General features: G+C 43.8%; 1 protein-coding gene across 6 annotated transcripts in view; it reads left to right on the forward strand.

The window, feature by feature from the left end:
- Window positions 1–1,433: 1,433 nt before the first annotated feature.
- Window positions 1,434–27,316, forward strand: part of LOC148651766 (CMP-N-acetylneuraminate-beta-1,4-galactoside alpha-2,3-sialyltransferase-like) — a 91,953-nt gene continuing 66,070 nt past the window's right edge. The window contains exons 1-3 of one of the 6 annotated variants that reach the window (XM_088597875.1): window positions 13,867–14,422; window positions 16,225–16,407; window positions 22,313–22,461. In XM_088597875.1, the coding sequence (XP_088454001.1) occupies window positions 22,344–22,461 (118 nt within the window). In that variant the 5' untranslated portion in view covers window positions 13,867–14,422; window positions 16,225–16,407; window positions 22,313–22,343. Of the gene's footprint in view, window positions 1,897–2,085; window positions 2,216–13,866; window positions 14,423–16,224; window positions 16,408–22,312; window positions 22,462–27,316 lie in introns of those variants that run through there. The other 5 variants (XM_088597874.1, XM_088597876.1, XM_088597873.1 and 2 more) reach the window with 5 other exon arrangements.

Raw genomic sequence — 27,316 nt, forward strand, 5'->3', positions numbered from 1 at the left:
ATTGAAAAAGATTCACCTTTCCTTCCAAGATTACAACCCCATTCATTGCACCTAAAGCCGATTAAATACACTGATTAGGTGAAGAGGAGGATTCCCAATGAGAAGCTTTCAAAAAACAAACAGCATGCTCTCACTGAATCATCACTCATATCAGCCAATGCGCCACCTGCAGAGAAAGGTGAATCTAAACTGCAGTCCTTGAAAGCCAAGGAATTAGCTCGTGTAGCAGAGAAATGCATGTTGGGGAGGGAAATTGTGTGTTAACCCTCAGATAATTGAAAAGAAGTTGTCTCTACGCAGGCAAAGCGCTCCCGGCTGGAGTCTTTAGTGGTCTGGTTCTCACCTGCATGGCACTGCTGAAGTGCCCTTGTTAATGCCTGCTGCCGGGCCGCTGGCTCAGGGCCGGACCCTCCTCCTCCGCACAGAGGGGTATTGTGTTCGGCCCACTCAGCGGCGGTGCAGCAGGAGGATCTGGTTACTCCCTTGTGGAGCAGAGGGAGCAGCCGCTGGCTAGCTGCGCCGCGCGGCCCAGAACAACCCCTGCAAGCCCTGTCGATGACTGATCACTCTGCGGGGCACCTGCCCCTGGGGTGGGGGGTTGTGTCTGGCAGGCGAGCGCCCACCTGCGACAAATGTCCTGTCATGAGCTCACCAGGCAGCTTCTCTGCGCAGGGGCCTCACTGCTGCGTAGGGGCGCTATACCCCCACCAAGGCCCTTGTTTGTGAATTGCAATAGTCCCAGAATAAACACCGTGGTGCCGTTCCACCTCGTGGCTTGTGCCCCGCCAGCCCTCGGAAACGGAGAGCGCGTCTCACAAGGAGAAGACGTGAGTTAAGATGAGATCACTTCATTGGCCGTATACAATCTCTTGCATGAGGGACTTGTCTTTTCGCAGAGCCCACCTTGCTCTCCGTGAGACACACAGACAGGGAGAGAGAGAAGCTGGGGGGTCAGAGCGCAGGGTCAGCCGTTTATACGGCGGCCCTGGGGCAGCTGGGGGTGAAGGGCCTTGATCAGTAGGAGTCCTCTGCCGGCCGCGGGGTAATAACCGGCAGCCTTGTCTGGAAGACTGCGTGCGTGTGCTCTCTCTCTGCATGACTCTCATCCCGTCCAGGGTGCACTCTGGCTCGTACCTGCACCTCCCGAGTAGTTGCCCTATTCCAGTCTGGATTACCTCCGCTCCTTTCCATTAATATCCCGCTTCCTGATAAGAAATCCCTGATCCTAGATTGTCTAGGTTTCAAACCTCGGTTCACGGCGGCGAATTGGACTTTAAATGAAATCTTAGACGTTGAAACTTACAAAAAAATGAAACGAATCTGAGGGCTGATGTGTGGAATAAAAGCAACTGGAGTCACTTGGTGCCCTTAAAACAAACAAACTGACTAACTAACGATTCCTGCTTCCCAAGCAACCGCCTCAGCTGCAGTGTAACCCAAGATGTCCCTGAGAGTCAACACACAGGTCCCCTTGAAGGAGAAGGGCCTGGGTTTTGAAAGACCGGGTTGTTTTCTTGCTCTTTTTTTTTTTCCAGACGGTATTGGCTGGACCTGTGCCAGGCCTCCACCGCTGCGCAGCTCGTCTTCCAGCTCTGCCAGCGACACACACAGACACACTCTCTCCCGCTGCCTCTCCGTCTCACACCGGCACAGACAGCGGGCCACAGCACCCCCCCGGAGGAGGCCGAGTGGGGACCTCATGACCTCAGCAGCCCCAGCGGAGCAGCGAGAGACCAGCAAGACGAAGGGCATCCTGACTTTGTTGTTTCCCCCCTCAGAGCAGTTTCTCCCGCAGGCTGCTCACCAGATTAGCGCCGAATGACCAGACCGCTTTGAGATCTGCCCTCCGCCCCTGCCTGTGCCCAAGGTCCGCGCAACGAGCCTGCCCTGCTCTCGGTGAGTCCAGTACAGCGGCTCTTTTTATTTGAACTGTAAATAAGGACCGACTGTGCGCCGGAATCGTTGTCGCACTTCGCAGGTTTTCTGGAAAGAGAAGTGGTGTTTGTGTGTGTGTGTATGGGGTTGGAAGGGAAAGGCTGTGGGTAAATTGAGCTTCCCTCTCTCGCCTGCTAGATTCTTAAACAAACAGTAACTTTTAGCCAGGGGCAGCTCCTGTGCAGGATGCTCCAGTACTTTTTCCCTGGGCTTTTGCTTCAGGAGTATCGCTGGTGCGAGTGCTGTTGAGCAGGGGAAGAGCACGCCAGTCCTGTTTGAGGTAAACAGCGGGGATATTGATGTGGGTTATGCGGTATAGCGGTAAACTGCGCGAATATTGTTTCGAAAACAGCTGAAGATGTGAAGGGATGTCTTGAGGCAGTCTTTGCTTGGATAGATACTCACATGCTCTACTCTTATTATTTTCTTTCTGCTTCAGTATCTACACCTTGTGTGGATAGGATATACTGTATACTTTTAATAAACATTAACCTAAGCATCTCCGATTACGCAACTGTTAGCGTATTAAATCTGATATATTGTAACAAATGTGCACCTTCATTTTTTTTCCTACCATTTGATGATGGCAAAATGATTAAGATGGTGTATGACCTTTAAAAAACCTGTATGACGCCTTAAAAATAGCCGTTCGCTTTACTTTCAATACTTTTATATTTCCAATCAAAATGGATGTGTGAACGCAGGAGTTGAATAAGATGGATTATTACGGCTCTGTTATTTGGCGAATGCCTGTACTCAAGATGACTTGAAAAATACAAAAGGATTTTAATGTAAAACAAAACTTTAAAACACAATTTAACTTCCTACACATGTAGTGTGTAACATACAGTATGTAGTGTTCTTTGAACAGGAAATTGCTTAAGAAAAAGGTCATATTATTTAATTCAGCATAATGTACTTTTCTTCCTTTTACATATAAGCGTGCAGCAAAATATCACAGGAGAATACATACTTTATAAACACAGAAGAAAACTGGAATATGTCTCATTTTAAGAGTTTCTCAGCCTTATCATCCTTAGCAGGAGCACCCAGAAAGGTGGATTTCTGAATGATAATGAACCCCTTTATTTTTCTATGTACGTGGATACTCCAGGACTTTAACAACTTGATAACATGGTTTCAGGGACTCATCTACAGTAATAAAGCTTATTTCAAGGTACTGCCAAAGAATGGTCTTTTGGTTAAGCCGTATACTATGACCGTATACAGCATGGCATGAGACGACCAAAGACTGGAAGCTAGTTTTTTATAGAGGCTGCAATAGCTAGTGCCCAGTCTCATTGGGGGCTATTCATTACCCAGTTTAGCTGTTTTGTAAGTGCAGCAACCTGAGTTCTGAATTTATTGTAGCAGGCTTGATGGACAGCAGTTGCATTTAGTCTCATTTGTTTGCTTGTCAGAAGAGGCCAGCCTGCTATAGTGTTTGCCATTTGATAGCCTAGATTAGGAACGGATGTCTGGCTCTGGACAGGCACAATCCACTGGGATTTATAGGTTTGTGTTTCCTAATCCTGAACCACCTGGTGCTGAGATGTTAATCACTGGTGCTAAATTATCAAGGTTTCTGCGCTCAGTCGTTAGTTTAATAAATACTGTATTTCGGGTGTATTGTTCCAACAACGTTAGCATGCATAACGTCATGCAATCTCCCCTAAACCACATATTAAAACTTTGCTCCTTCATTACACTCAAAACATCCCTTGATAGGTAATCAGTTTATGGTGAAAAAACAGATAGGTAATGACACTCTTAGAGGAAGTGTACTATGGACTCCCACAATGAGCTTTTGTTTCTGTCTATAGACTACAGTATATACTGCAGAGACTATAGAGGCCCTACTGGTTGCGTTTCAGTTGAGACACCTGAATTAGGGAGCTTCTGAAACTCCAACACAGGTGCGGTGTTGATATCAAATACAAATCCCATTCAGAGCAGAGAATTTAAAAACATGCCTCTGACAGAAAATGAAATTCACCCAGTTACAATAAATCACTTAATTTAAGGATTAATGAGAGAGATGCCTGCGAGTAATCTGAGTAAAGGGGGTTGCCGAAAAGGAATGAGCCAGTTTGAAGTTTTAAAAAAGGCGCAAAAACACTTTTAAATTTGTTTACGCTGTTGTGTAAACAGGATCTTGCAAAAACAGGATTCAGAATTGAGTAAGAAACCTTTTATTTAGAATAGGTACAAGGTGGAGCACATTACAACTACGTTAATCACTGATGTGATAGTATGTGGCTAGAACCTGAAGCTGTTTTTTAAGACATTTTTTACTTTTTAATAATTTGGTATTGGTAGTTTGCATGGGAAATAATGGGGATTTAAACCCCTATGAATTCTCATATACAGTATGACTTGCAGTTTCATTAAACTCTAAACCAGTAGAAAGATAAATATGTGTTAAAAACACATTAAACATGACATTACTGGGCAGGTTAAGAAATGTTCAAGTTAGAACTACGATTCGCGTGTCTTGTAACCTGAAGTTTTGGTGAACATGTTGAAGAGGAGCATTTAAACTAGAATCTGTATAAAGCAACAGAGACTGGCCCTAATGCAGTTAAACCTCATCATGATCCAGGTCAAGGCTTTGGAGAAAATGAAATTCTGAGAGACCACTACAGATACACTATGTAAGGCTCCATCTTGTAGACTGGTGAGAAAACAGAAACTTAATTTCAGCTGTGAAAGGTGAGTTATGGCCCGAGCAAGTTGTAGAAAGTATTGTGCTCTGTGGCTCAGATGAGCCATTAAAGGGGTCTGGTCATACCGAGAATGCACTGAGACTGCATGAGCAGTGTTTTGCAGCTCTTCCCCTTTGTGCACAATTTGCTTGTGGCCACAATACACATAATTGAGACAGTGTGCTACAGTGTGGATTCATTGCCGTGGTTGTGCGTTACCTAATAACTAACAAACGAACAGGCCATGCGGTTTTCTCCTCCATGTGACGTTTCGTATGTTCTCCTGTACTCTAACACATCGCGTGGATTTAAAACAGCAGGTTACTTTTTCACGGCTCTCCAATGACCTACACGTATAAACCGTATGTATGGAAAGTCCTCTTTAAAACCCTTTCAGCTCATCAACTTAAAAACAATAAGATGCAATCACGCAATGTCATGGTTGGTTAATTTGGTCTGCCTCCCTGGCATTTTTGTGTGACAGCTGGAGAAAACACTTTTTCTCCGACAACAGGGTGTCACATTGCAAAGGTCAGCACCTATTGTAAGAGACTGTACTACCTGCGGCTCCACGTGTTTAGATCACTTTGGGCTGGGCTTTTACATTGAAGTCCAGAAATCACAAAAAGACACGTAAAACATAAACGTTTGAGTTTCTGAAGGGCAGGGAAACCAGACACCTGTTGATGATTTTATCAATGTGAGTTTTACTTTGTAGTTTTGACTAAGCAAAAGACAAATCGCCGGTTAAAAAAGAGGTTTTGACTGCAAAGGCAGGGAACACAGTGCCTTGTATTTCTGAAGTGTCAAGGCCTTCATACCTGTCAGTCAGATTCCACATGGGCTCAGCGTGGCACTTCTGACACTACGGAAACGCTTTCATACAGCTTCGCTAACTGTAACCATTAATTACTCTCGGGGCAAATCTTAGGATGCTTGAGTGTTCTAGGATACTCCCTTCCTTGGAATGTGCTCAGCAGCTGTCTCAGCCATTTCGTTTATTTGCTTTCCGAAGCTGTATTGCCAGCTAAATAAGCACTGAGAAAAGTGTGGCGAAATGGCACTAACAAAACTTTTATACTGGAAAATCTTCCAGCTTTATTGGTCGTCCCGTTTATAATACGTTCTTAGATACTGTAGATTCATATTTCAACTCAATAAAACGTCTGTTTTATTTTAACATTTAGTATGGTCATTGCCTCAGTAAGGATGAAAGTTTTTATCACTTTTTTTTAAATCTATAAGATTTAAATTCAGCAAAACACTGCTTGCTCACAGCTCTCAGGCCCTAGGTCTGGTTCTGGGCTCGGGCACCTTCTGGGTGATGTTTGGATGCTCACCCCTCTCTGTGTTGTCTGGGAGTGTGTGTGTCCTGCGATTATGGGGTGGCCTCTTCTGTGGCTCTTATCGGAAGCAGATAGCCTTATCAGAAACGTAACCAGTGTTACTCTATGCATAACTGCAAGGCTATAAGTGATAACACAAATGCAAACAACAAATGGACTTTGTGGAGTGCAGAGCAGAAGGTCTCAATGTGTTTAGTGAAGGCTATAAAAATTTAGTGCAACTTGTATGACAATGAAATGTGCTCCTATAGCTTTTACGCTGTATATTGATATATTCTTTCTGATTGGTTTCCCCCTCTCTTAATGTACGATTCATCAAGATTGCTTTTCATGAAAAGGGCTTTATTAGGCTTAGAAAAATGAGGAGTCTTGTGATTCGTCTTCAGCTATAGAGAGAGCAGGCTGTGAGCGACACCAAAGCTCTGCTTGTGCTTCAGGGTCAATATGACAATACCGTGAGCAATCAGAAAGTGGGTCACCAAGAATAATGTGCTGTTTCACTGGTAATCTTTAGAAATCTATGGCACCGTGCAAGAGGCCATCCATTAAAATTTGTGATCTAGGTCATAAATGCTAGGCTGTATTACTCTACCAGGAGCGGAACTTTGCATATGATATCTATTTAGAAAACAAAGTCTGAAGCATGGTTCCTGTAGTGAGTGTAAACTTTCGCCCTCAGTGCAAGCTCACTGTCAGAATGGATATACTGTACAGTACAGGGGACGCTGCCTTCTCAGTTTTAGGGTCCCATAACAATGCATCTGAGAATCCTGAAAGATTTCAATAGACTGAACTAGGAGCATGTGTGTGTGTGTGATGAGAAATTCTATTTGAACTACTATTCAAGTTCAAATGTTGTGTGTGTGTTTAACCTTTCTTCATGAACATGAGCCCTGCTAATTATACCCCTATTCAACTCTGTTCGTCTAGCCTGTTCAGGATCTTCCCATCCTTTTCAAGGTTACAGCTTGCAAGTACAAAAGAATCTCCCAGCTTAGAAAACCAAGACCTCTCATTTCACTTACAGTTGCCATGTAACAGTTTTTCTGAGCAACAGCTTTTGAGAGTTAACAAAAATATACAGCGACGTGCAGAGACATAAGAATGCTAGAAAAGTCAAATCAGTTCAACCTGATATTGGGAATGAGCGGTTTTTCAGATTATGTCCACCCCGTATTACGAAGCTGCTTATCCTTGGGCAAAGGCTGTGGACACAGTGTAGGGCACAGGGCACACCCTGCACCTGGACAGGTGTAGCTCTGCGCTGGCCCGTTGCACGAAACACACACACACACACGAGCACAGACAGGCCACTTACCACTGAGCATGGGAGAAACGTGCAAACTCCACACAGCCGGGAATAAAGAGCAGGACCCAAGGGCTGGGAATCGCCAGCTCTGCTCATTCAGTTTACATGTGTTTTGAAAAGCACATTAAAGACATGTGGACTGTTTGTGTAGTCTTGTCGGGGTACAGGAAAAACATTTCTGTTGTCTTGTCAGCTCGTTTGAGCCTTTTTTGATTATCCTTCTAACTGTACAAGAAAGCCGTTTTCACGGCTTTCGTCTGCAGAGAAAGTTTCTGCAGGGGTTGACCTCTGCACAGTGTAAGAGTGCGGCTGACATCCTGAAGTTTGTTTCAAAACCCCTTTCAAAGTGCTGAACCAGACAAACCAGAGTTGGGGGGGTGGGCAGTAGGAAAGGAATTGCTGGGGTTTCTGTTCTTTTTTGTATTTTTATTTCTCGCCCACACGTGTGTCTCTTGGCTGCCTCCTGTTCCGACTGCTGCTTTCCCACAGAGACGGTTAATCCCCCAGGCGTATTAGAAGGCCGGCCAGTCAGGGGATGCTGTGTGACGATCACAAGGAAGTCAGGTGGCGCCGTGGCTGTGAAGCCGACGAGTCTCCCCAAGATCAGCTGGGCTCCCTGTTCCACGCAGCTCTCTCGGGCCCTGTGACCGGGGGGCGTCTCACACACACACTTCCAGCCACGTAGGAGGCATGGAAAACGATGGTAAATAATCTCCAAAGGACCTGTTAGGAGAACACATCATTATGGGATCATGTTCCCCAGGAACAAAAGGTCGAGAAAGAAGATTTGATTTGAATGGCAGGCTCAGCAGCGATCTGACGTAAGGACGCCTGTCATCTGGCTGTAATAAGTGGTGGATCACATAGTGGGCCTGAAAAGAGCACCGTTGTACCAGTCCGCTGTGAAGTTGACAAGAACAAAACCCGTAATAACAATCGGTGGGATGGACTCAGAAATCTAACAAACCGACAAGAGCCTTCAGCTCTGCAAAGACCAGAGCCGCAGCACCTGAAATGACAGAAAATTTTGAGGTGTTTTACAGTCACTGGCTGTGCTTTCCATTTCAGGGACGGTGTTCATGTTCTTCATCAGTCCGTGTAACTGTGGCTCCCTTCGGCGGGAGAGCATTTCTGGGGCGTGTACAGTTCACGCACAGAGATCACCACGCTGTGTAATCGAATCTGCCCCAGGCAGGTCTACTTCCAGGTGGGATTATATGGGTCAAGTGGCCTCCTCTTGCTCGTAGATTTTCTTATCTTCCTGCACCACATTAAAAACTATTCAGAAGAGTGCTGTTTGGAGCAATGATAAGGCCTCTAGGCAAGTATCAGTCTTTTCAGATGCAGGCGAGTAGTTTAAAGATTCCCACTGCATTTGCGAAGCTGTTGCCAGATGATCCATTAGGGGAAGAAGATGCCCATCTGTTTGGAGTTCCTAAGGACTGGTCATCGTTAGAAATCTATGGCACTGAACAAGAGGCCAAATAGACAGTGGGAAACATAAGAGCACAAGAAAGGTTACAGACAAGGAGAGAAGGCATTCAGTCCATCTAGCCCATGTGGTTGGTCTCATCCAGCTGTTTCTGGAAAAGCAGGGATATCTGCTTCAGCTCTCCCCAGCCTGGTGGAGTGGATCTCCCAGCCGGTCAAAGAGTGAGAGACTTGTTGAAACGGGGAGACACGGCACAGAGTTGCTTCCTTAAGCGTGACGATGCTTACAGACCTTCAGGGTCACTACCTGATGCTTTTATTGGCCAGTGTCATGGCTGTTATGTTGGAATCCTCTCCTTTGTATGCAGTAAGAATGCAGAGCCAGGGGAATGGATAGCTTATGAGGATAAGCAGAGCAGCATCTGAGAGCTAGAAAAAAATGATCACCCAAAGTATGTAGTCAAAAGACTGTTCTGTTACATGTCGATCACAGAAGCCGAATTAGTGGACGAACAGAGGGCTTCTTGCTTACTCTGGGTGACAGCCCTGGAAGGCAAGGGAATCAATCATTCTAGAGAGTAGAACTGGCTATGCTACCTCATTTAAAAAAAGTGGTTGAAAGGCTAGTGTGTACTGCAACCGAAGAACAAAAACAACTATTAATACTTTTTTACCTAGAAGATTATATCTATTATAGCTGGAAGTGGTTGTGAGTAACAGCAGTTCTTTGGATTGACATCAACAGGGGAAACAGGGTTTTACTGAACTCATAGCTACCCTTTATTTTGTCGGGTACCCACACGAAAAATGCCTTAATTCTTTGGAAAAAAATTAAATGTAATGTAATCCAAACGTAATGCAAGTGTGAGACCACCAGCCCACGGGGTGTAGCTCAGCCCAGAGAAGGTGTGGTTGTAAATTATGCTCCTGCTGTTGCTCTGAAGTTCTGGGAAGATTCTCCCCAGTAAACCCAGTAGAGTTAAAAAAATACAGAGAGGAATGGTGCTGTGGTGTGATGGTGCTGGGAGGTGGTCCCTTGATGTTATTGCCATCTGGGGCAGAGTTTGTTTGAGAGGGGAAAAGTATTTTCACAGAAACCTTTAGGAAGGGGTGCACCATGTTTTATACAGGACTGCTTCTTTTATCAAGCGGAACACCATTGCTCCTCACTTTGAGTACTGCTCATAACGGGTGGTCTTGTTTAGCTTCGTTAATAGTTCCCTGCAGTTTCTTTGTGGAAGATCTCTGTCTTTTGCCCTGCATTTACCCTGTAATGTTACAGTAATTGTGTGTTTCGCATCTTTAGTGTTCCTGTGTTGGGCACTCAATCTTTGCACAAGATTGGTGAATGATAGTACTGTGCTCTTGCATGATAATGGCTTCCTGTGTGTCTTCTTTACAAAACTCAGACTGCGTGGGCAAATGTAATTTTTGGTGTCGGCGCTCTGTTTAGTGTGCAGCATGAGTCTGTTCTTCCGGTCTCTTCACACATCTAAGCCAAAGGTAATTTAAGGCATGTGTGCCATGTGTTAAAAAATCACCCACTGATTGAAAGCAAACTACAGTGAACAAGTCCTTTTGAGCATCACTTCCAGGTAACAGGTACTGTATGTGTCTTAATGAAGCACTGTCGTGATTGATCATTGCTGGAAGTGTAAGCGGAGTTTAAACTATAAAAACACAGATCTTCTTGATGAACTGACAGGGAGAGACATTGTTGAAAAGGATGGAAGAATGCAGGAATCCTTTTTTTAAACACAACTCTTAAGTTGAAGGTCTCTTTGCAAAAATGTGTGCCTGCCTGTCTAAAATCAGCCAGAATCAACTGGCAAGAGTCTGTTGCTGAAGAAGTAACCTAATCCATTGAAAGCAAAGATTCCCGATGAGTTTGATGAAGCATTCAGTGGAATTACACCAGGGGAGTAATGTACAAGAAGGCACACTACAGGAAGGTAGACACTCCAGAAACATTTGTAATTTCTCAAAACATCAGTGAAAATTGAATCACACTTGCTCTGAATCAGCCAGGTCATGTACTCGAGTCCTTACTAAATGCAGCTACAAAACAGAACTCATCCCGCGGTCAAATGACAGAGCTGCAGTCATGGCTGCTGAAGCTGGGTGGTCTTCGCTCTTCAAGCCCTTGCTAGAAAGTGAAGGTGCTCAGGATTTATTTGTCTACTGCTTCGGCCCATGAGTCTGGGATTTGGAATGAACATACGGACGTATGAAAGACTGTAACCGACAGGAGCCTATTTGACCCAGAGGAGCTCATTCAGCTGTTTCTGGACATGTAGCAGGTAGCACAGGCTGCCCCAGTCTGGCGTGAATCTTGGCAAAGTCGGACAAGTAGATGCAAGGGCATTGATAACCTAGCGGGCGGTGATAGTGGTCTAATGGTCTAATTCTTCTGTTGGAAGGCAGTGTTTGGCTTTTAGAAATTGTATAGGTACTATACAGTGGAAAAGGAAAAGTGTCAAGTTCCCCAAAGACCCACCTCATGACTACTGGAAGAATGTTCTTCACACAGATGAGTCAAAGGTTGAACTTTTGTGGCCACAATCAGAGACGTTTTGTGTGGCAAAAACCAAACTCTGCTTCCAGCGTAAGAACATCATCCTAACTGTCAGGGACGCTGTGGGAGGATTGGAGTCTGCAGCTGCTTTTCTGCCTCGCGAATGGCTTCCCATCAAAAACGAGGCCGTGCAGTCAAAACAAGCACAGAGGGCTTCTTGAGCATTTCAGCACCCTGCTGTGTGAGGCACTGGCTGCGACATGCAATGTTGACAAGCGTGTTCTTGATCATAGCATTCAATGATGATCCCATATCATTACCCTGATTCCCTGCTTGACAACAGTAATATAGCAGGAGAACCCTGTGTAACGTGGCCCTACTTAATTCTACACAAGCATTTGAACAAACGTACATTTACACTCAAGTGATAATTGTTGTTGGCACTGGTTACATACCAAAGACTAAGGTTTATGTTATGTATTAAAACTCTTGTTTAATTGTGTGTGATCAGTTTACTCTTGGATTTGAAGTGGGCTGGTTAGACAGGATAAGGTGTGAAGGTAATTAAAGTGAATTCAGGGCTCTTACTGACTGGCAGAGGCTTCCAGATCTCCGGCTCTTGTTGTCTAAGACAGATTTGGAAGTTGAGCTACTTCCAATAATCTGCAGCACTGGGATAACATGGAGCTCTTGCCTGCTCCCAGGAGACTGCTAATTGAGCTCAAAGTGCAGACGAGAGGCTTGATGAGTCACTGCAGATGTACAGTTGAGGACAGTTGTATTAGTGCAGTGTGTGCAACAACATCGCAGAGAACAGCCCCCTGTGGAAGAGCTCATCCTATGCCATCTAGGCACCTGTTTACCGAAGCTGCAATTCAACGCTTTTAGCCAGCATTTACCCTTATGGACAGATTTAATAGGATTTTCAAATAGCCCCCTTTGCCCCAAATGAGCACAGAGTGCTTTCAAAACTGAAATACTGAAGTACTTTAGCACTATGCTTAGTACTAAAAAATAGCACTAAGTACTAAAAATGTACCGCTCCCATAGACATTTTTTGTTTTGCCAACAGAGGTAACTTCATTGAAGTCCTTTAATAAAATGCATTCATTCCATATTTCTTTTGGCTTTTAGTTTCAGAAAACAGCTGACTTCACTCTCCGTATTCGGTGAAATGGAATAATTGCCAGAATTCAACAGCTTTGGTCCTGCCACAGCAGGTTTCACCCACTTCCTGCCTAACGACATTTACCTGATTCTATGACCGTTTTGGTGCTTTAGGCAGATGGTTGATTCTGCCTAATTATTTGGTGAAGACACTTTTGCAAAGTGCGGGTGTATTTTAGGATTGCTCGTTGCTTCGAATTTCAGAAGCACAGTTCATCTCTCCAAGCCTGCTGGGCAACCGTCTGTGAGGCAACAGATACCATACTGGAAACAGTAATCCCTGGAAATGGGCACTGCTCATCCATATTTAAAGCGCTCACTGATAAAATATTCAGTGGTACTAAGAGAGAGAAAGGGTCGCCTTGAATAGGATAGGTATACATCGGCACCTACAAGCACTTTCTTCCCATTGTAACAATGCTCTATTGAATCAAGTTATTCTGGAGAAAGTAATGAAATCGTGTAAAAACAATATCCCTATGGTGTGGACTTGTTTGTGTGCACTTCACACTTCACCCAGTATTACGCGTCTCATTCCTGGAGTGCCATGTGTCTGCCTAATTGTGCTCTTCCTTCTTGCCCTCTCGTACGTGACATGCATTTAAATGGTGAAATGGGCTCAGTTCTGAGGATCAGTTCAAAATATCGTGCATGAGAGTGTTTCAATATTGTACCGTCCGTGGGCCCTGGCCAGCACCTGTAGGACTGTGATTCTCTTGGGATGGGTGTTTTGCATCTTAAGTGAATTTAAGTCACTGCCTCTCATAACAGTGTCTCCAAGACCTGTGTCTCAAGGGCTCTCTGTTCCTTAATAAAGTGGCCTCCTCTCCTAACCACACTGTGTCTAAAGTTCAGTGAGACAAAGCAGTCTAACCAACATCTGCTCTAAGAACTTCCCAAAACAGTGCGATTCAGCATATTGTCAACCTCGACTTCACATTTTGTTAAAATATTCTTACAGTTCTGCCTAACATAAGCACTTCCCCACAATTGCGCGGGCGGAAGAAAAAAATCTGTCTATCAAACCGACAAGTTTCCTATGAAATAAAAAGCTTAATAATAATAATAATAATAATAATAATAATAATAATAATAATAAACTTTATTTTATATAGCACCTTTAAAGGTGGCTTCTCAAAGCGCTTTACAGGATGACAATAACAATAAATAAGAAGAATACAACAATAAATAAGATTTCACAAGACAAGACACAATTACAACAATACAACAATAACAATAGAGGAGACCGTGGAAGGTGGTATTAAGAAGAGCAGAGGGGTGAAGAATGGAACCAGTTAAGTAAAGGCTTTTCTGAAGAAGAAGGTTTTGAGTCTGGAAATCAAACAAATGAGCAAGCAATGCCCTCAAAATGCCTACCGTGCATGTTACAATAACGAGTTCGGACAAGTAGGAGCGTTACTTTTTTTAAGCTGTTGTGGGGGGGGAAATGTCGAATGATTGGGTTACGGTTTTCAATTCGTGACTGGAATCAAGGTGTTTTCCTGCCGTCTAGTTCCTTTTCTTATAATGTGGAAGGAAACCGCCCGCCTGGAGATTGAAATTGATGCCCTTGTAACCCCAATGTGACTGAAGCAGCGAGGGAAGAGGTTTTTTTTTGGGGGGGGGGGGGCAAACTGACGGAAAGCCAGCTCTGACCGAGTATGAGAGGAAGAGAGGTGGTGAGGGGGGTGAACCTGACGCTGTGTATTTCGTCCGCTGACTGAAAAGTGTCGCTTTAATTTCTACGACTACAAAGTAACGGTGCGGAGAAATGCACTTGCGAGTCGTAGACATTGTTGTTTTTTTTTTTCCTTTCTTCGTCGGCTTGCTGAGTGAATAGCTTGGAGAGAAGGGGGAGAGAGACGGTCAGTCTAAATGCAGAAGGAGCTTGGCTGAGAATTCAGCTCACGCTTAAAATAGAAGGACATGCAAGCGCTCACGGACGATAGCCATGGGCGTCCCAGCCTGTAATAAGGTACATGCCGAGGAGATCTACCTCATCTGTTCATGAAAGGTAAAACGCTGTTACGGCTTTGGATGTTACAGCGTTACGTTGTCGTCTGCGTGTGTTGTTTTTGTGCCTCTTTCCCCGGCGTGGTGTGGGAGTCCTGAATTAGCTAGGCCTGAACGCCGACTCGAATCCCCGGGAATTTCCTGACAGGGGCGACCGAAAATCGGGACGGCATCGCGGTGGTTCGTTTTTTTTTTTTTAAACTCGGCGAGCGTTTAATGTAAAGTATGGCCGTGTCGCGGGTAATTTAAATTTATTTCTTTTGAAAATCTAAAAAAAAAAAAACGATGACTGTTTTTCTTTTTACTGATCACCTTTGTTATGTAGTGTTGTAGTTCTTTCTATTAGTTTGGGGGTAACGTTGGGGGGAAAATACACGTCCCTGCCTCTCAGTTTGTAATATGTGTTTGGCAGTGTTTTAATAAGTATTTCTCTCAGTTGTCGGCAGGGCTACCTTGCTCTTGTTGCTGGCGTTTCACATAACGGGTCTCGGTTCGCCAGAGGGCACATTTTTCAGAGACGGACCGCGGTAACGGTCTGGTCCGCTGGCTATTTCAGTTATTGACAGCCGAGGAGGGCTATGTACAGAAAACTGAATGTCACAAAATGTAATTAGTGCTTAAAAAAAACTTGTAGTCTGCCTGTTCACTGCGCTGGGTATTGCTCTGATCGGCGAATTGTATCGTTTGCAGTTTAAGTTAGCAGAAGCGGTGCCCATTTATCTCACTGTTCTTATTGAAACTGAAGTGGCCATCCTTTATCAAAACCGGTGTTGCTATTTTTGGGCTGTCGAGAAGTTACAGAGAATCATGGACGTACTTTTATCGAAAAGCCGTCGAGTGAGTCAGGCCTGGCGTTGGCAAACTCTCAAAATAGGTTCTGTGGAAATAACCTTACACGTCGTCCAAGCAAGCAAGGTAAAACGGCGCTCATCCAAAAAGTTTCGACACCAACGAGCAGTGCATTGCAGGTATCGTGCTCAGCAGGTATAGTTTTAATATTATTTTGCTAAAACCATACTATATGAAAACAGGATACAAGTTTGAGGTCTAGTGGTGTTTTTTAAACTTTTAATTTTGATTACCAAGCCAAGCGTATTGACAGAATTTATTTTCCTGTTAACTCAGTAATAAGATAATGTTATTTAAAGGAGAAATGTTTTTTTTTCTTCATTTTTTATTTCGCGTGGTAGTGATATTTAACATGCGATTGTGACAATCTGAACCAAGTGAAGAATCATTTTCTTGCTTCCTTGTCCAGGTTCAGTAGTCATGCTTGCAGCAGATGGTTGGCATAATTGATTGAGCCAAATCTGGTCTCCAAAAAGAAATCAGTAAAGACTTATAAGAGGCAGGTTTTGGTATCTGTAAGAGATCCTATGTGTTTTTGTGTTCTTGAAAATAATTAAATATTATACACCCCACATTCTTAGAACTGTACCCCGGGTGCTAAACTGCTTTATTTCTGTCTAATGATTTAAAGTTTAAATTGAGTCCAAGTGCCCAGGCTTGTAGTGATGTCAGTCTGTGTGATGTACTGATATGAACATTATAGTCCATAAAAAAAAATGAGTGGCTTAAATTTGTAATAAATAACGAGATGTACGAAAATATGAAAAGAATGGGCCTTGTAAGTATATTTGTTAATTTGTTTAAAAAAATGGAAAATCTCAATTTTGTCTTCAAAATATGAAAAGAATGGGCCTTGTAAGTATATTTTTTAATTCGTTTCAAAAAATGGAAAATCTTCATTTTGTTTCCTCATATTTATGTTTAATCCTCATGTTTATTCCTCTCTTTTTCTAGTTAAGCCTCGGCTTGGCTTTAAATTGTGGTTCGGACATGCCACGTCTGTTGCTGTGGTGTGACCCTCAAGATGGTCTGAGCTTTGTTTGCTCCGGAAGCGTGGCATTGCTCCTGCTAGGCTAACAGACTGACTCAGACCCAGTTAGACCCAGTTAGAGTGCAAGGAATCTTGAGAAGCAAATGGTAAGCATATTCCAGTGTGTGTAGCTGTGCCCAACTGGGATCAATTCACAGTGCTGTCTGCTGTTTAGTGGCTGTCTCTCAGGGCTAGCTGTTCGCTAGTGTGACTGCTCTGAAGAGGAAAAGGCAACACTGTCGCGTTTCTGGTTCAGCCCTGGGCTGTGCTCTCAGGGTGCTCTCTCACCCCTCAACACGACGAGCTCGCGCCCAAGACCTCTCGCACGCATGGATTGTAGCACCGTCCTGGGCTACCTCAGGGCAGCCTTTCCTCAAGTGGGAGCGGTCCCGAAATGAACAGGACCACCTTAACTTTAGGCCCCCTTTTTTGGTGCAGCCCGTGGTGAGGTCAAGGTGAGCACACAGTCGAACCCAAGACCAGCGAGAGCTTGTAGGTGACAAGTGACTTCTAGTCAGCAGATGAAACAGGGAAACTGAGGCATTTGGAAGGAGAACAGCTCTTGGACTGTCTCAGCAGTCTAGAATGTTGTTTAATATAGTCTTGAGTAATAACAGGCATCTACAAAGACGTACGGGCTCAAAATTTGACATCATCGAGAGGGGCTACCCACTTTTGCAAAAGACTGTTTAGATCCTGTAACACAACTCTTTAGCCTGTCCTGCCTGTCATTCAGTTTTGCATAAAACTATAGCACAGATGTGATTTCAGTCAGGTTGCCACAAGGTGGTTTGTTGTTGGTGATGGTTATGTACTGTACCTTGAATTAAAATAAATGCCTCATCAGAAATGGTGATCTCATCTGGCGCTTAACAGGTTGTAACAAGTTTTTCTGTTGTAAGCTATACGTGTCAGCACTGGAGGTTTTAAAAGAGTTTTTGGAAACGGAACGTGGCATATAAACCGCAGTTTACTTTGAGCCCTGTTAAAGCATGTAAATGATTTTCTGTGTTTTTTTTTTAACCAACTCGGTGTGCTGTACAATACCACGCACGGTACACAACAAAAGTGAAAAGTAAGTGGTGGAAGAGCACAGCAAACCGATCTTGTGAAACCAAGGTCACATGGTAAAACTGTAGAGTGAGATGACAGGTGTTTAGGCAAATCTGAAAGTGTTGACGTTAACAGAGTCTCAACTAGATGTTAGCAGTGAGACCGACGTGGAAGGCTCTCTCATTTTGTGGAGCGTGGTCTTGAGCAGACCGGATTAGCAGATCTCTTTATTACACGCCTGCATTCTAACCCTTGAAGTTACCCTGATCAAGACCATTCAGTGAGCAGGTGAACCTTGAAGTCCCTTCTTCCGTGTTTCACGAGGAGTGATGTGATGTTGCAGCGTACTCTGTGTTGGCATGAGAGCCACAGACTTCTGGCCCTACAAAGTGCTATTTAGTATACATGCATTTCAAAGATTTCATTTCACCATTCTCAGCAGCAGAACTGTAGTCGCTAGCTTTGTGAAGGTGTTGTTGGGTGCCCATGAGTATAACCTCAGTCATGAGCAAGTTCTGTTGCTTCCATATCTCACGATACAGATGTTGGTACAATGCAGAAACGACAGCAGAAGCGTCTGGATCGGTCTGCAAATAATTCTGAATGTCATCAGGACAGGCATGAATGATCTGACCAAGTGGCAGCGTACTAATACTAATTGTTCCCAGCACAAAGACCTGTGGAGCACCTTGAGAGAGCCAGAAAACAGATCTAAAAACAACCTGAACCAGTGATCTCTAGCTAATATAACAAGATCTACAGTAGGATCCTGTAATTGACAGTATCCAAAATCCAGAAAGATAAGAATTTCATAGACGAAAAGAATCAGAATCATTATCTTACCTTCACAAGAACCGTTACAGTGCTGTTGCTTTTTTCCCAGCCCCACCCGAAAAGGTTAGAAGAGTTGGTTCGTTGTAACATGAGATTGCAACTGAGCTGCTACCACCAGTTTCCAGAGTTTGTGAAAACACATCAAGTGTGTGTGTTTACGGGGGTTGGGGGGTGGAAAGACTTTTTTCTGATTACAAATCAAATTTCCTGCCCTGTAACGAACATGGTGGAATTGTGGAACATCTGTGATATCAGCCCCATCTCATGCACCTCCTGCTCTCATTGATAGAAGAGGAAAGGACTTTGGCAAATGCACTGCAATGCCATTTCTATAAAATTGAGGGTCCCATTCATCTCAAGCGAGCAACTTCAGCTTTTTACAAATTTCATTGTTTCTTGCATGTCTTTTGGATGTTATTTTAGACAATTAGCTTATAAAAGCCAAAATATGCATTAGTAATAATTGGAATTGAAAGTCCTGCTGCTAAGCTCCTGTGAGCTCTTCATCTGTTGCAGGTATTGTAGGATGCCAACAAATGAAAACGTTAAATGACGTTAAATGAAAGGATCAAGACTAAAAGTCTGGGGCTTTGTCAGCTTGTGTACTCTAAAGGAAGAAGAAAACGAAAACTAAATGAGTGCTGCAATGCCAGCATCCGTTCGCTACTTAATGATGTGGTCTGAATGCTACGTTTAATTTTATTCATTGGAACGATTCTAACCCACTTGATTTAATAATAATTTTGACTTCTGCTTAAAACAGTTGGTGGCTATCAACATTTTTAACCAGTGTCTATCACTCACTCATGATGTTTCTGGGAGGAGTTACATATTTTTGTAGTTTGAACGTGAGCAAGAGGTGTTCTCTTTTTACTAATTTCGGGCTATGTGCTGTAATGGTCTGTCAAAAGGAAAGAACTTGACTGTTGTCCTGGAAAACTAGGGTTTTTTATTAGCACCTACTGACCTGGGTAATGTCAAGTAAGTACATGTCCCAGTGATTTGGCATAGCAGCCATATCACCCTGCAACTCACAACTGGCAACCCACTGAAGCTAAGGAGGTGTGAGCCTGTTCAGTACCTGGATAGAGACCTCCTTGGAAAAACTAAGGTTGCTGCTGGAAGAGGTGTTAGTGGGGCCAGCAGGGGGCGCTCACCCTGCAGTCCATGTGGGTCCTAATGCCAGTATAGTGACTCTCTGTGGTCGTTAAAAATCCCAGGGCGTTTCTCGAAAAGAGTAGGGGTGTAACCCGGGTGTCCTGGCCAAATTTCCCCATTGGCCTTTACCAATCATGGCCTCCTAATAATCCCCATCTATGAATTGGCTACATTACTCTGCTCTCCTCCCCACTGATAGCTGATGTGTGGTGAGCGGTCTGGCGCACTATGGCTGCCGTCGCATCATCCAGGTGGGGCTGCACATTGGTGGTGGTGGAGGGGAGTCCCCATTACCTGTAAAGCGCTTTGAGTGGAGTGTCCAGAAAAAGCGCTATATAAGTGTAAGCAATTATTATTATTATTATTATTATTATTATTATTATTATTATTAAGTGTAATTAAGTTAAGATGGCAAAACTTAATGACACTTGTTGCATCTTTTCTGTGTAACATGTTGTCTAGTGCTGATGATGCATGTTTTTTTCCAGCAGGTCTAATGACTTTCATATGGCTCAACCCTGTCTGTCAGAATTTTTGCACAGTTCGCAAAGGTAAAATAAACAAGAAGGATCAATGATCTGATTGTTTTATGGCATCCAAGAAAAAACATAGTGCCAAACCACTGACCTCTGCACAGTCAACGCCCCACTAACCTGAATTTCATGTATGCGATCTTGCCACTTCCCTGTGAACGGGATGTCAACAATTCCGCTGAAATCTCACTGTGCGGGTTTAGGAATGGGATACGTGCAGTGTGGTACTGTGTGGTACTGTGTGGTACTGTGTGGTACTGTGTGGTACTGTGTGGTACTGTGTGGTACTGTGTGGTACTGCGTGGTACTTTGAGCACAACTCGTACATCCAGCCAGTAGAATTTGTGGGTGTGTGTGTTGATGAAGTAGTACTGACAGTGTGGATACAAAGCAGTAAAGGAAAGGTCCTGATGTAGAACATGTTTACAGTGCTTAAGAACAAATTAATTTACCAGTTTTAGAATTGGAGAAATATGCAAGTGCATTGCTGCCACAAAGAGAAAACATCCTTCGCCTTGTCTCGTCATTACGAGACCGTAATTCCCGCGTACTTTGTGATCATGCAATAGCACAATTGTCATAATACCTATATCCCTACCTGCGGACTTACAGTTTTAAGCAGTGAAACTGATGGCACGTGTAACTGTTCCTAACGGAACCATCGTTGCTTTGATCTCTAAATCCCACAAAACTGGTCTTCATGCTTGTGATGATTCTCTTCATATTTGCTAAAAATCATACGATTTCTTTATGACTTAACCACAGTTGAAAGTAAATCCGTACAAATTCTGCTGTGCTGGATGTTGACCCAAGCATTACACCAGAAGTGCCAGGTTCACGGCAGCTTCTAGATGCGTTCAGTGCACAGCGTAACAGGTTGTACAGTGCATATGCTAGATCATTATCTAGTAAATAAGAGATAAGGGGGCGAATGTTTTTCCCTTAGTGGCAGCAATGCGCTTCAATTAAGACATGAGTGTAATGCAGCACAAAAGCGAAAGGTGTGGTTGAGAGCCGAGATCACATATGCTGCTTAAACAGGTAGAGCTAGTCAGGTACTTCTGCTTATGATAACCCATCACCCAAAAATAGGAACTGTGGCAGCTTTCTACTGACACCTGTGAATTATCCCAACAGCAGTAGATTTCAGCAGCATGTTTGGATCAGTAATCAATGCTGACATGCCACACAAAGGTCCATCATATCAGTTTACAGCTCGTACAGGTTGGTTAAATATTTCCAGCTTTCTAGAATGAAACAGTCAGAGCCTCTATTTAAGGCAACAATGTAGAGAAGTGGTTGAGTTAACCTTTATATAACGTACAGTGTATGACAATAATACAGTACAGCAACAGTGCAATAGAAAACAAAATTCAACAAGATTGCTTAATTGGAATTCTTCAGGTACCGTAGAAACAAGACAATTAGCTTGTAAAAGTTTAAAAACAAAAATATCCTTAACTGCAAACATTTTCTCTGTTTAAATGTGAGAGGTTTTCATTGAGCATTGTTCAGAGTTATGGAGAATGAACTGGAAGTCTGTGCGTTCTAATATCGGGGGGTGGGGGGAGGGGGGGGTTTGCTGGTTGTACCCCTTAATTCACTCAGGTTGCCAAGAAAGTCCCTGCAGTTGAAAAGTGTTCAGCTCATCATTGTGAATGAGAATTTGCAATTCACTGAAGCATTTAGTTAAGTAAAGGAGTTAAAAAATAAGAAGCAACAATTCAGGTGGGTAGCTGTGTCAGCGTGCGTAGGCTGCAAAGGAACAAGTAACAGGTTTATTCTATGCTGAAAAAAAGAAGAAAGAGAACACAACATTTCGGCCGTGGAGCCTTCTTCAGGTGTGAGCAACAATTGTCAGCAGCAATTGTCAGCCTAAGTTGGCCAAGCAAAATGTGTTTGTGACACAGTGCAATCGTCTGTGTAATATGCAATTTTCTGATGGAGGCTTTCATCTTGCCACCCACTGCAATAAGGAGAGGCCAGAATAGTGCATTCATTGCAGCTCACAAGGCTGAGATAACTGAAACATACATGAAGATAACATCAGCTACTAATTAAAATGTGCCCTGCTGGTGAAAAGATAGATCCCCCATCACCAGGCGGCAGGAAGCTGTAAAAAGCATGTGAGCTGATTTTCAGTTTTGACTCTAAATTTGACTCCAGTCACAATTCTTACCCCCACTGCGTGTGAAACTTTAAACTGCAGATTTAATCTTTTGGATTTTGCTTTGAAATCATCAACATTTTTTTTTCTTTCGATTGGCATTACAACTGATGAAAAATCAAGAGGTCAAGAGTATCGAGGTTCTCTCCATGATGTGAGAAATGACGGCAGATGATTGAAACAGTCGGATTGCTGTTGAGGAAAAACATGTCACGCCGCCCTGGCCTGCTGCCTCTGTGTCGCTTGAACGGTTGTTTCCTCCTGCAGGTGATGTAGCACGGTCGATACCATGTGAAAGATGAGCTTCCTGAAGCCTACTCGGAACCTGCTGCTGGCCTTGTGTCCCATGCTGGTCTTGGGATTCCTCTACTACTCGTCAGGGAAGCTGCACCTGCGCGTGTGGAGCCAGAAACCACGTGAGTACGCTAGCAGGCACTGTTCCCCGCCCTCCCCGGGGCAGAAACCCCCGAGGGACTTCGAGAGGGGCCTCACGGGCCCCCTCTGATTGTCGCAGAGCCCGAGACACCGGCCACCCACCTCCTAGCTCCCCTGGCACGCGGCACGCGGGATCGCAGTGACCCGAGCCGTGAAAACGTCCACGCACACACGCTCACACGCATGCACGCAGCTGGAGATGCCAAATTGACTGACTGGGTGTCAGATTAACAGGAAGGCGGAGCAGGCGCCGGGACTCATTCAGATGAGTGGGGGAGCTGCGTGAAGGCGCCAGCGCCCTCTTGTCACCAGCTGAGAGAGACAGGAAGGCGGGCAGTGATGATTTTCGACAGAAGCTGCAGGATTTCGGCCCAGTGAGGAGTCCTATGTGGTTTAAATGGTGCAGCCAGGCGCCGTTCAGGGCTCGGGGATGCTGAGCAGATTACCCACCTGAAAGATGCCTTCCACTCATTTGGTCTGTGACGCACGAACCATGTGATGATGCAAATGTTGTTTGTGCGTTGGGAACTAGTTTGTGCTTGCTCCTTTTGGCAGACGAACACTTATACTGCAGGTTTTTCAGCGGTGAAAAGAAAACAAGGGCACATTTCTTGACTCTTTTGTTCTGCCTCTAGCTGACGAGGGAATATGTTAGATTGGAAATCTATTGAAACCCGTTACAGAGCATATCAAGGAGAGCTTTGTTTTTTTGCTGTTCTATTTAAAAAAAAAAAAATTAGGGTGCCTTAGAAGGAGATCTTGGGTTGTCACAAGTATGTACAGTAATGCATAACTCATTCAGGAAATGGTAAAGGAGTCAAGTGATGACCTTTTTCCTATCCCACAAAGACATTCTCTTCTTTGCCCCGGGATATGGCGTTACCCATGGTTCTGCGCTTTGTTCACAGGGTGATTCTAAAGTTAAATCACCTAAAACTGTGTTGACAAATTACACCCTGTGGAACGTAGGAGCTTGTCCCACATGTGAGTGGACTATGGAGAACACGTTGCTATGGACAGTAACACTGAAGTTCTATTTCTATTTCTAGTAACACGGTAGTTGCGCATTCAACACGTTTGCTCAGTCACATGGTTGTACATGCATTCGATGTCCTGCCTTGTGGTGTGTGCTGTCGCTGTCCACTGTGTCTCTATTGCCTGTGGGCCAAGTTTCACCGCTTCCCAGTGTGGAATCAGTGTGATAGAAGGGCTAGACAACTACATGTGCACCCACTGTTTTAAGTGCAGAAGATACAGTGTGCAGTGTCCTTTGTAACTCACTGTATCTTTTAGATGGAGCAAGCCTGTTCTCTTTAGGGTGCTTGTCTCTACATAGCGCATTTGTTTCACTAATGTATGTGTTCAGCATGAATTGACTGTCATACTTAAAAGCTGCATGAAGCTGCATATTTAGGTAATTCTTTTTTTGCCAGGTGGGGGCGCTAGAAGATTTTCAAAGGCAGTTTTCAGGTTCTCTTTAATATTCCACAACTTCAGCAAACGTTGCAAATTTGCATAAGAGTGCTGCACTTTTTTTTGTAGCTGCTTATTTGAATGTTTAGCTTTAATTCTGCTTCGTTTTGAAGTTGTTATTAACTTAAACTTGGTTTTTACATTTGTAGAGCAGGGCTTTGTTGTTCAGTCCTCAGTGGATTGATGTCTGGGCAGCTTTTCAGTGTTTTTTTTTAAAGTGACAACAAATGGAGAGCTGGGAAGTGGTTAAATTTGTTCAGTTATTATAAAGTAATAAACTGCTTTGTGTCAGTAGGAGCTTAGCCAGTAGGAGGCCTGAAAGACACTGGCCCTTTTGAGACCACGGTTAGACAGACCTGCGGCAGAAGAGATTTCACTTTTGATATGACTTCTCAGAACGCGTTCTTGTGGGAGTTCTGGCTGTTTTTAGTACTTTCGTGTTTTTGAACTCTTTCTCTCACTTTTTTTTTAGAATGCAGGTGTTAGCAGAGTTATAAATAAAAGAACTGTACAAGTACAACAACCATTCAAGTAAAACTCAAACCTACTGTAGCTGCAAAGGCACTATAAACCAAAAAAAGGCAGCTTTGATTGGAAATTTATTTCTCGGTTAATTGTATTACTAAGTGTTGTTCATTTTTTTCCCCTCATTCTTATGATGACTTCAGTTTTCGGCCTGTATTTAATGAATTCCAGAACACTGCTTTCAAGAGTGTGTGTGTGTCAACCCCAGTGTCCTGACTGTGTTCACCTCTGTGTTTCCACAGTTCATTCAGTCAGAATGTAATGTTTTCCAGACGTCGAATTTCACTGTCCTTTACTTCAGTGATCCGTGATTCTGATTCTGAGAAACTAATAGAAAAGGTCTAGAACAGAATCGAGATCTCTCTTATTGAGGAAATCCAGAGGAGAGTAGCCAGGTACATTCTGGGCTGAACGTCATGTCCTGCTCAGCCATGGTGAAGTGGGCTCTGACAAAGTGAACACTGGACTTCTCCTGTATGGATGGTGAAACGTGTCTTAGGACACAAGTGGAAACTACATGGAAATGTATTTATAACTGATAACAGGAAGCGCTTCTTTCCTGGAAGGGCAGTTGAAGTGTGGAACAGGCTACCCAGCCAGCTGTTGAAGCGAATATCCTGACTTATTTTTTGAAAAGCCACAACTACCAGATGAGCTTAATGGACCAAATAGCCTCCTTTCGTTTATAACTCATTAGGTGCGCAGACGCAGCGTTTTACCAGGGTGTACTCCTTGCGTAGTGCCTCGTTTTTGCTTCATACACTTTAGAGAGTTATATTCAAGGAAAAGAAAGACGCGTTATTCAGAAAATGGTGCTTGTACAACTGAAATAAAGTATATGGGCTTCCAAGTTAGAACAGGGTACTGAGATGCATGAGCAAAGTAGCAATATAGCGACCAGTCTTGGAAAAAGAGACACCCTTCCAGGCCAACACAACAGTCCATCTGAAAAGTTGCTCGACAGCTTTTTTGCAGAACCGAATGTTCTGTGATGGCAATTGTGTGTAGAAATTCCACCCTAGAAGTTGCAGACTTGTTGCTACTGCGATCACACAACGCAAAGCTCTGGTCTGTCTTATCTGCAAGTTCACGGTAAGCCACACTCCTGCTCCTTAATTTACATTTACAATCTCCTTGCTCCTCTGTTTACAAGCCTCTCTAGGGCTTGTTTCAAAGATGGTGTTTTCTTACCGATACGTGCAGCCAGTCTGCACAGTGGACAACGTATCATCGTTATTGGACAGCACATAGTGATTAAGTTGCTTTAAGTGGTTTTCTGTGGAACCTTAATATGTTATTAGGATGAATGGTGTTCAGCAATCTTGTGACCTGGAAAAAAATGACCTAATGTTGCAACTCTCACTACAATCTCCACTAACAAACTGTGAATAAGAACCGTAGACCCAGTTCGTATCTCAGTATTTAACTGTGATAGTTTTTATATCGGTAACATAAAAAGGAGTCAAGGTAGACAAACGCTGGCTTCTGTCTCCCTTCAAGAGTAAGTGGAAGAATGTTTTTTTTCCTCTTACGCAGTAATAGTAGAGAGAAGACTACAGTATTTCAAAAATCATTTTTACAGCGCTGCAGTGCCACTTCTCTACCACAAGAGGGCGAACTGACACTATGGAATGTACTTAGTTCAGCGACGCTGTAAGTTAAGAGTAATGTGTCAGCGTCGTCTCTTAAAAAGAGACAAAAACATTGGTGATTTTTGACGTTTTCCCTGCTTGTATGGTTAAATCTTCATATTTAGACTAGCCCTTTTAAAATAAAAAAGGGCACTTGAATTTATCTTGAAATGCTGCCCTAGTCTTCAACAGCTAAATTCGTAAGTTTAAACTGTTTAATACTTGAAAATGGCGGGGAAAAGCAGGGAAAGTAGAAGAAACTGAGGGACTGGTGTTATGTCTGGTTTCTGAATAGGCTGCAGCCTAACAGGTGTTTTGCTTGTGCTGAGGAATGAAATGGCGCTGGCCTCCCTGCTGGCAGTGCTCTAGTACTGAGCTCCTGCACTCCAGCTCTCCATTGCATGACTGCAGTCTGTGGTTTGGGAAAACGGGATCATCCCGAGACACAATTGTAAGGGGCCGGCATGCTGTGAGATCAAACAGGTTGTGTTACAAATATGTGCTGTATGTTCTGTGCATAATTGGCATTCCAAAAATGAACATTTGCTGAATAAATATAGCCCAGTGTTTATATACATAGTCCTCTGGCCATGCTTTAGTAATCTAAACATTTATCAGAGCGACTAGAAATAAAAAAAAAAATGCGGCTAGCGCAGGAATTTGATGCTGTTGTCTGAGGGGCTGAGGAGAAAATGGGAAATCGTAGTCCAGGTGTGGTCCGTTCGCACACAGAGGCCTTCGGGCCAGGCTCCTGTGAAATGGGGAGCTGCTCTTCTCAGGGCTGGGAGCTGGATGAAGACCCGGTTCCCAGCATCTCGCAGAACAAAAATCAGAGTGAAAACCCGAGTTTCCACCTCCCTCCCTCCCTTTTTTTTGTGCGGGATTAAATCTGAGCTTGCTTCATACCGGGGTGGTTCAGTTCTGGAACACGGTACGCCCTTTGGAAACATTTCGTAGTATCAAAACATTTTGTTTTGGGGGGCGGAAAGAGCACAACAGATTTGGATGAAAATGACGGAAACCCGCTCGATTGGTTTTCCCCAGGTACACCTTACACACGCTGCTCTTGGAGGAGCGCCTGGGAACGTGCCTTCCAGGGTTTTGCCAGATGCTGCTTATAAAAAAAAAAACACAGGGAAGGAAAACAAAACAATTGCTCGGCAGTGTAAATCCCCACACATGTCGGCTGTAGTACTTTGCTCAGCCG

Source organism: Lepisosteus platostomus, chromosome 11 (assembly GCF_059453375.1).
Source record: "Lepisosteus platostomus isolate fLepPlt1 chromosome 11, fLepPlt1.hap1, whole genome shotgun sequence".
NCBI lineage: Eukaryota > Metazoa > Chordata > Actinopteri > Semionotiformes > Lepisosteidae > Lepisosteus > Lepisosteus platostomus.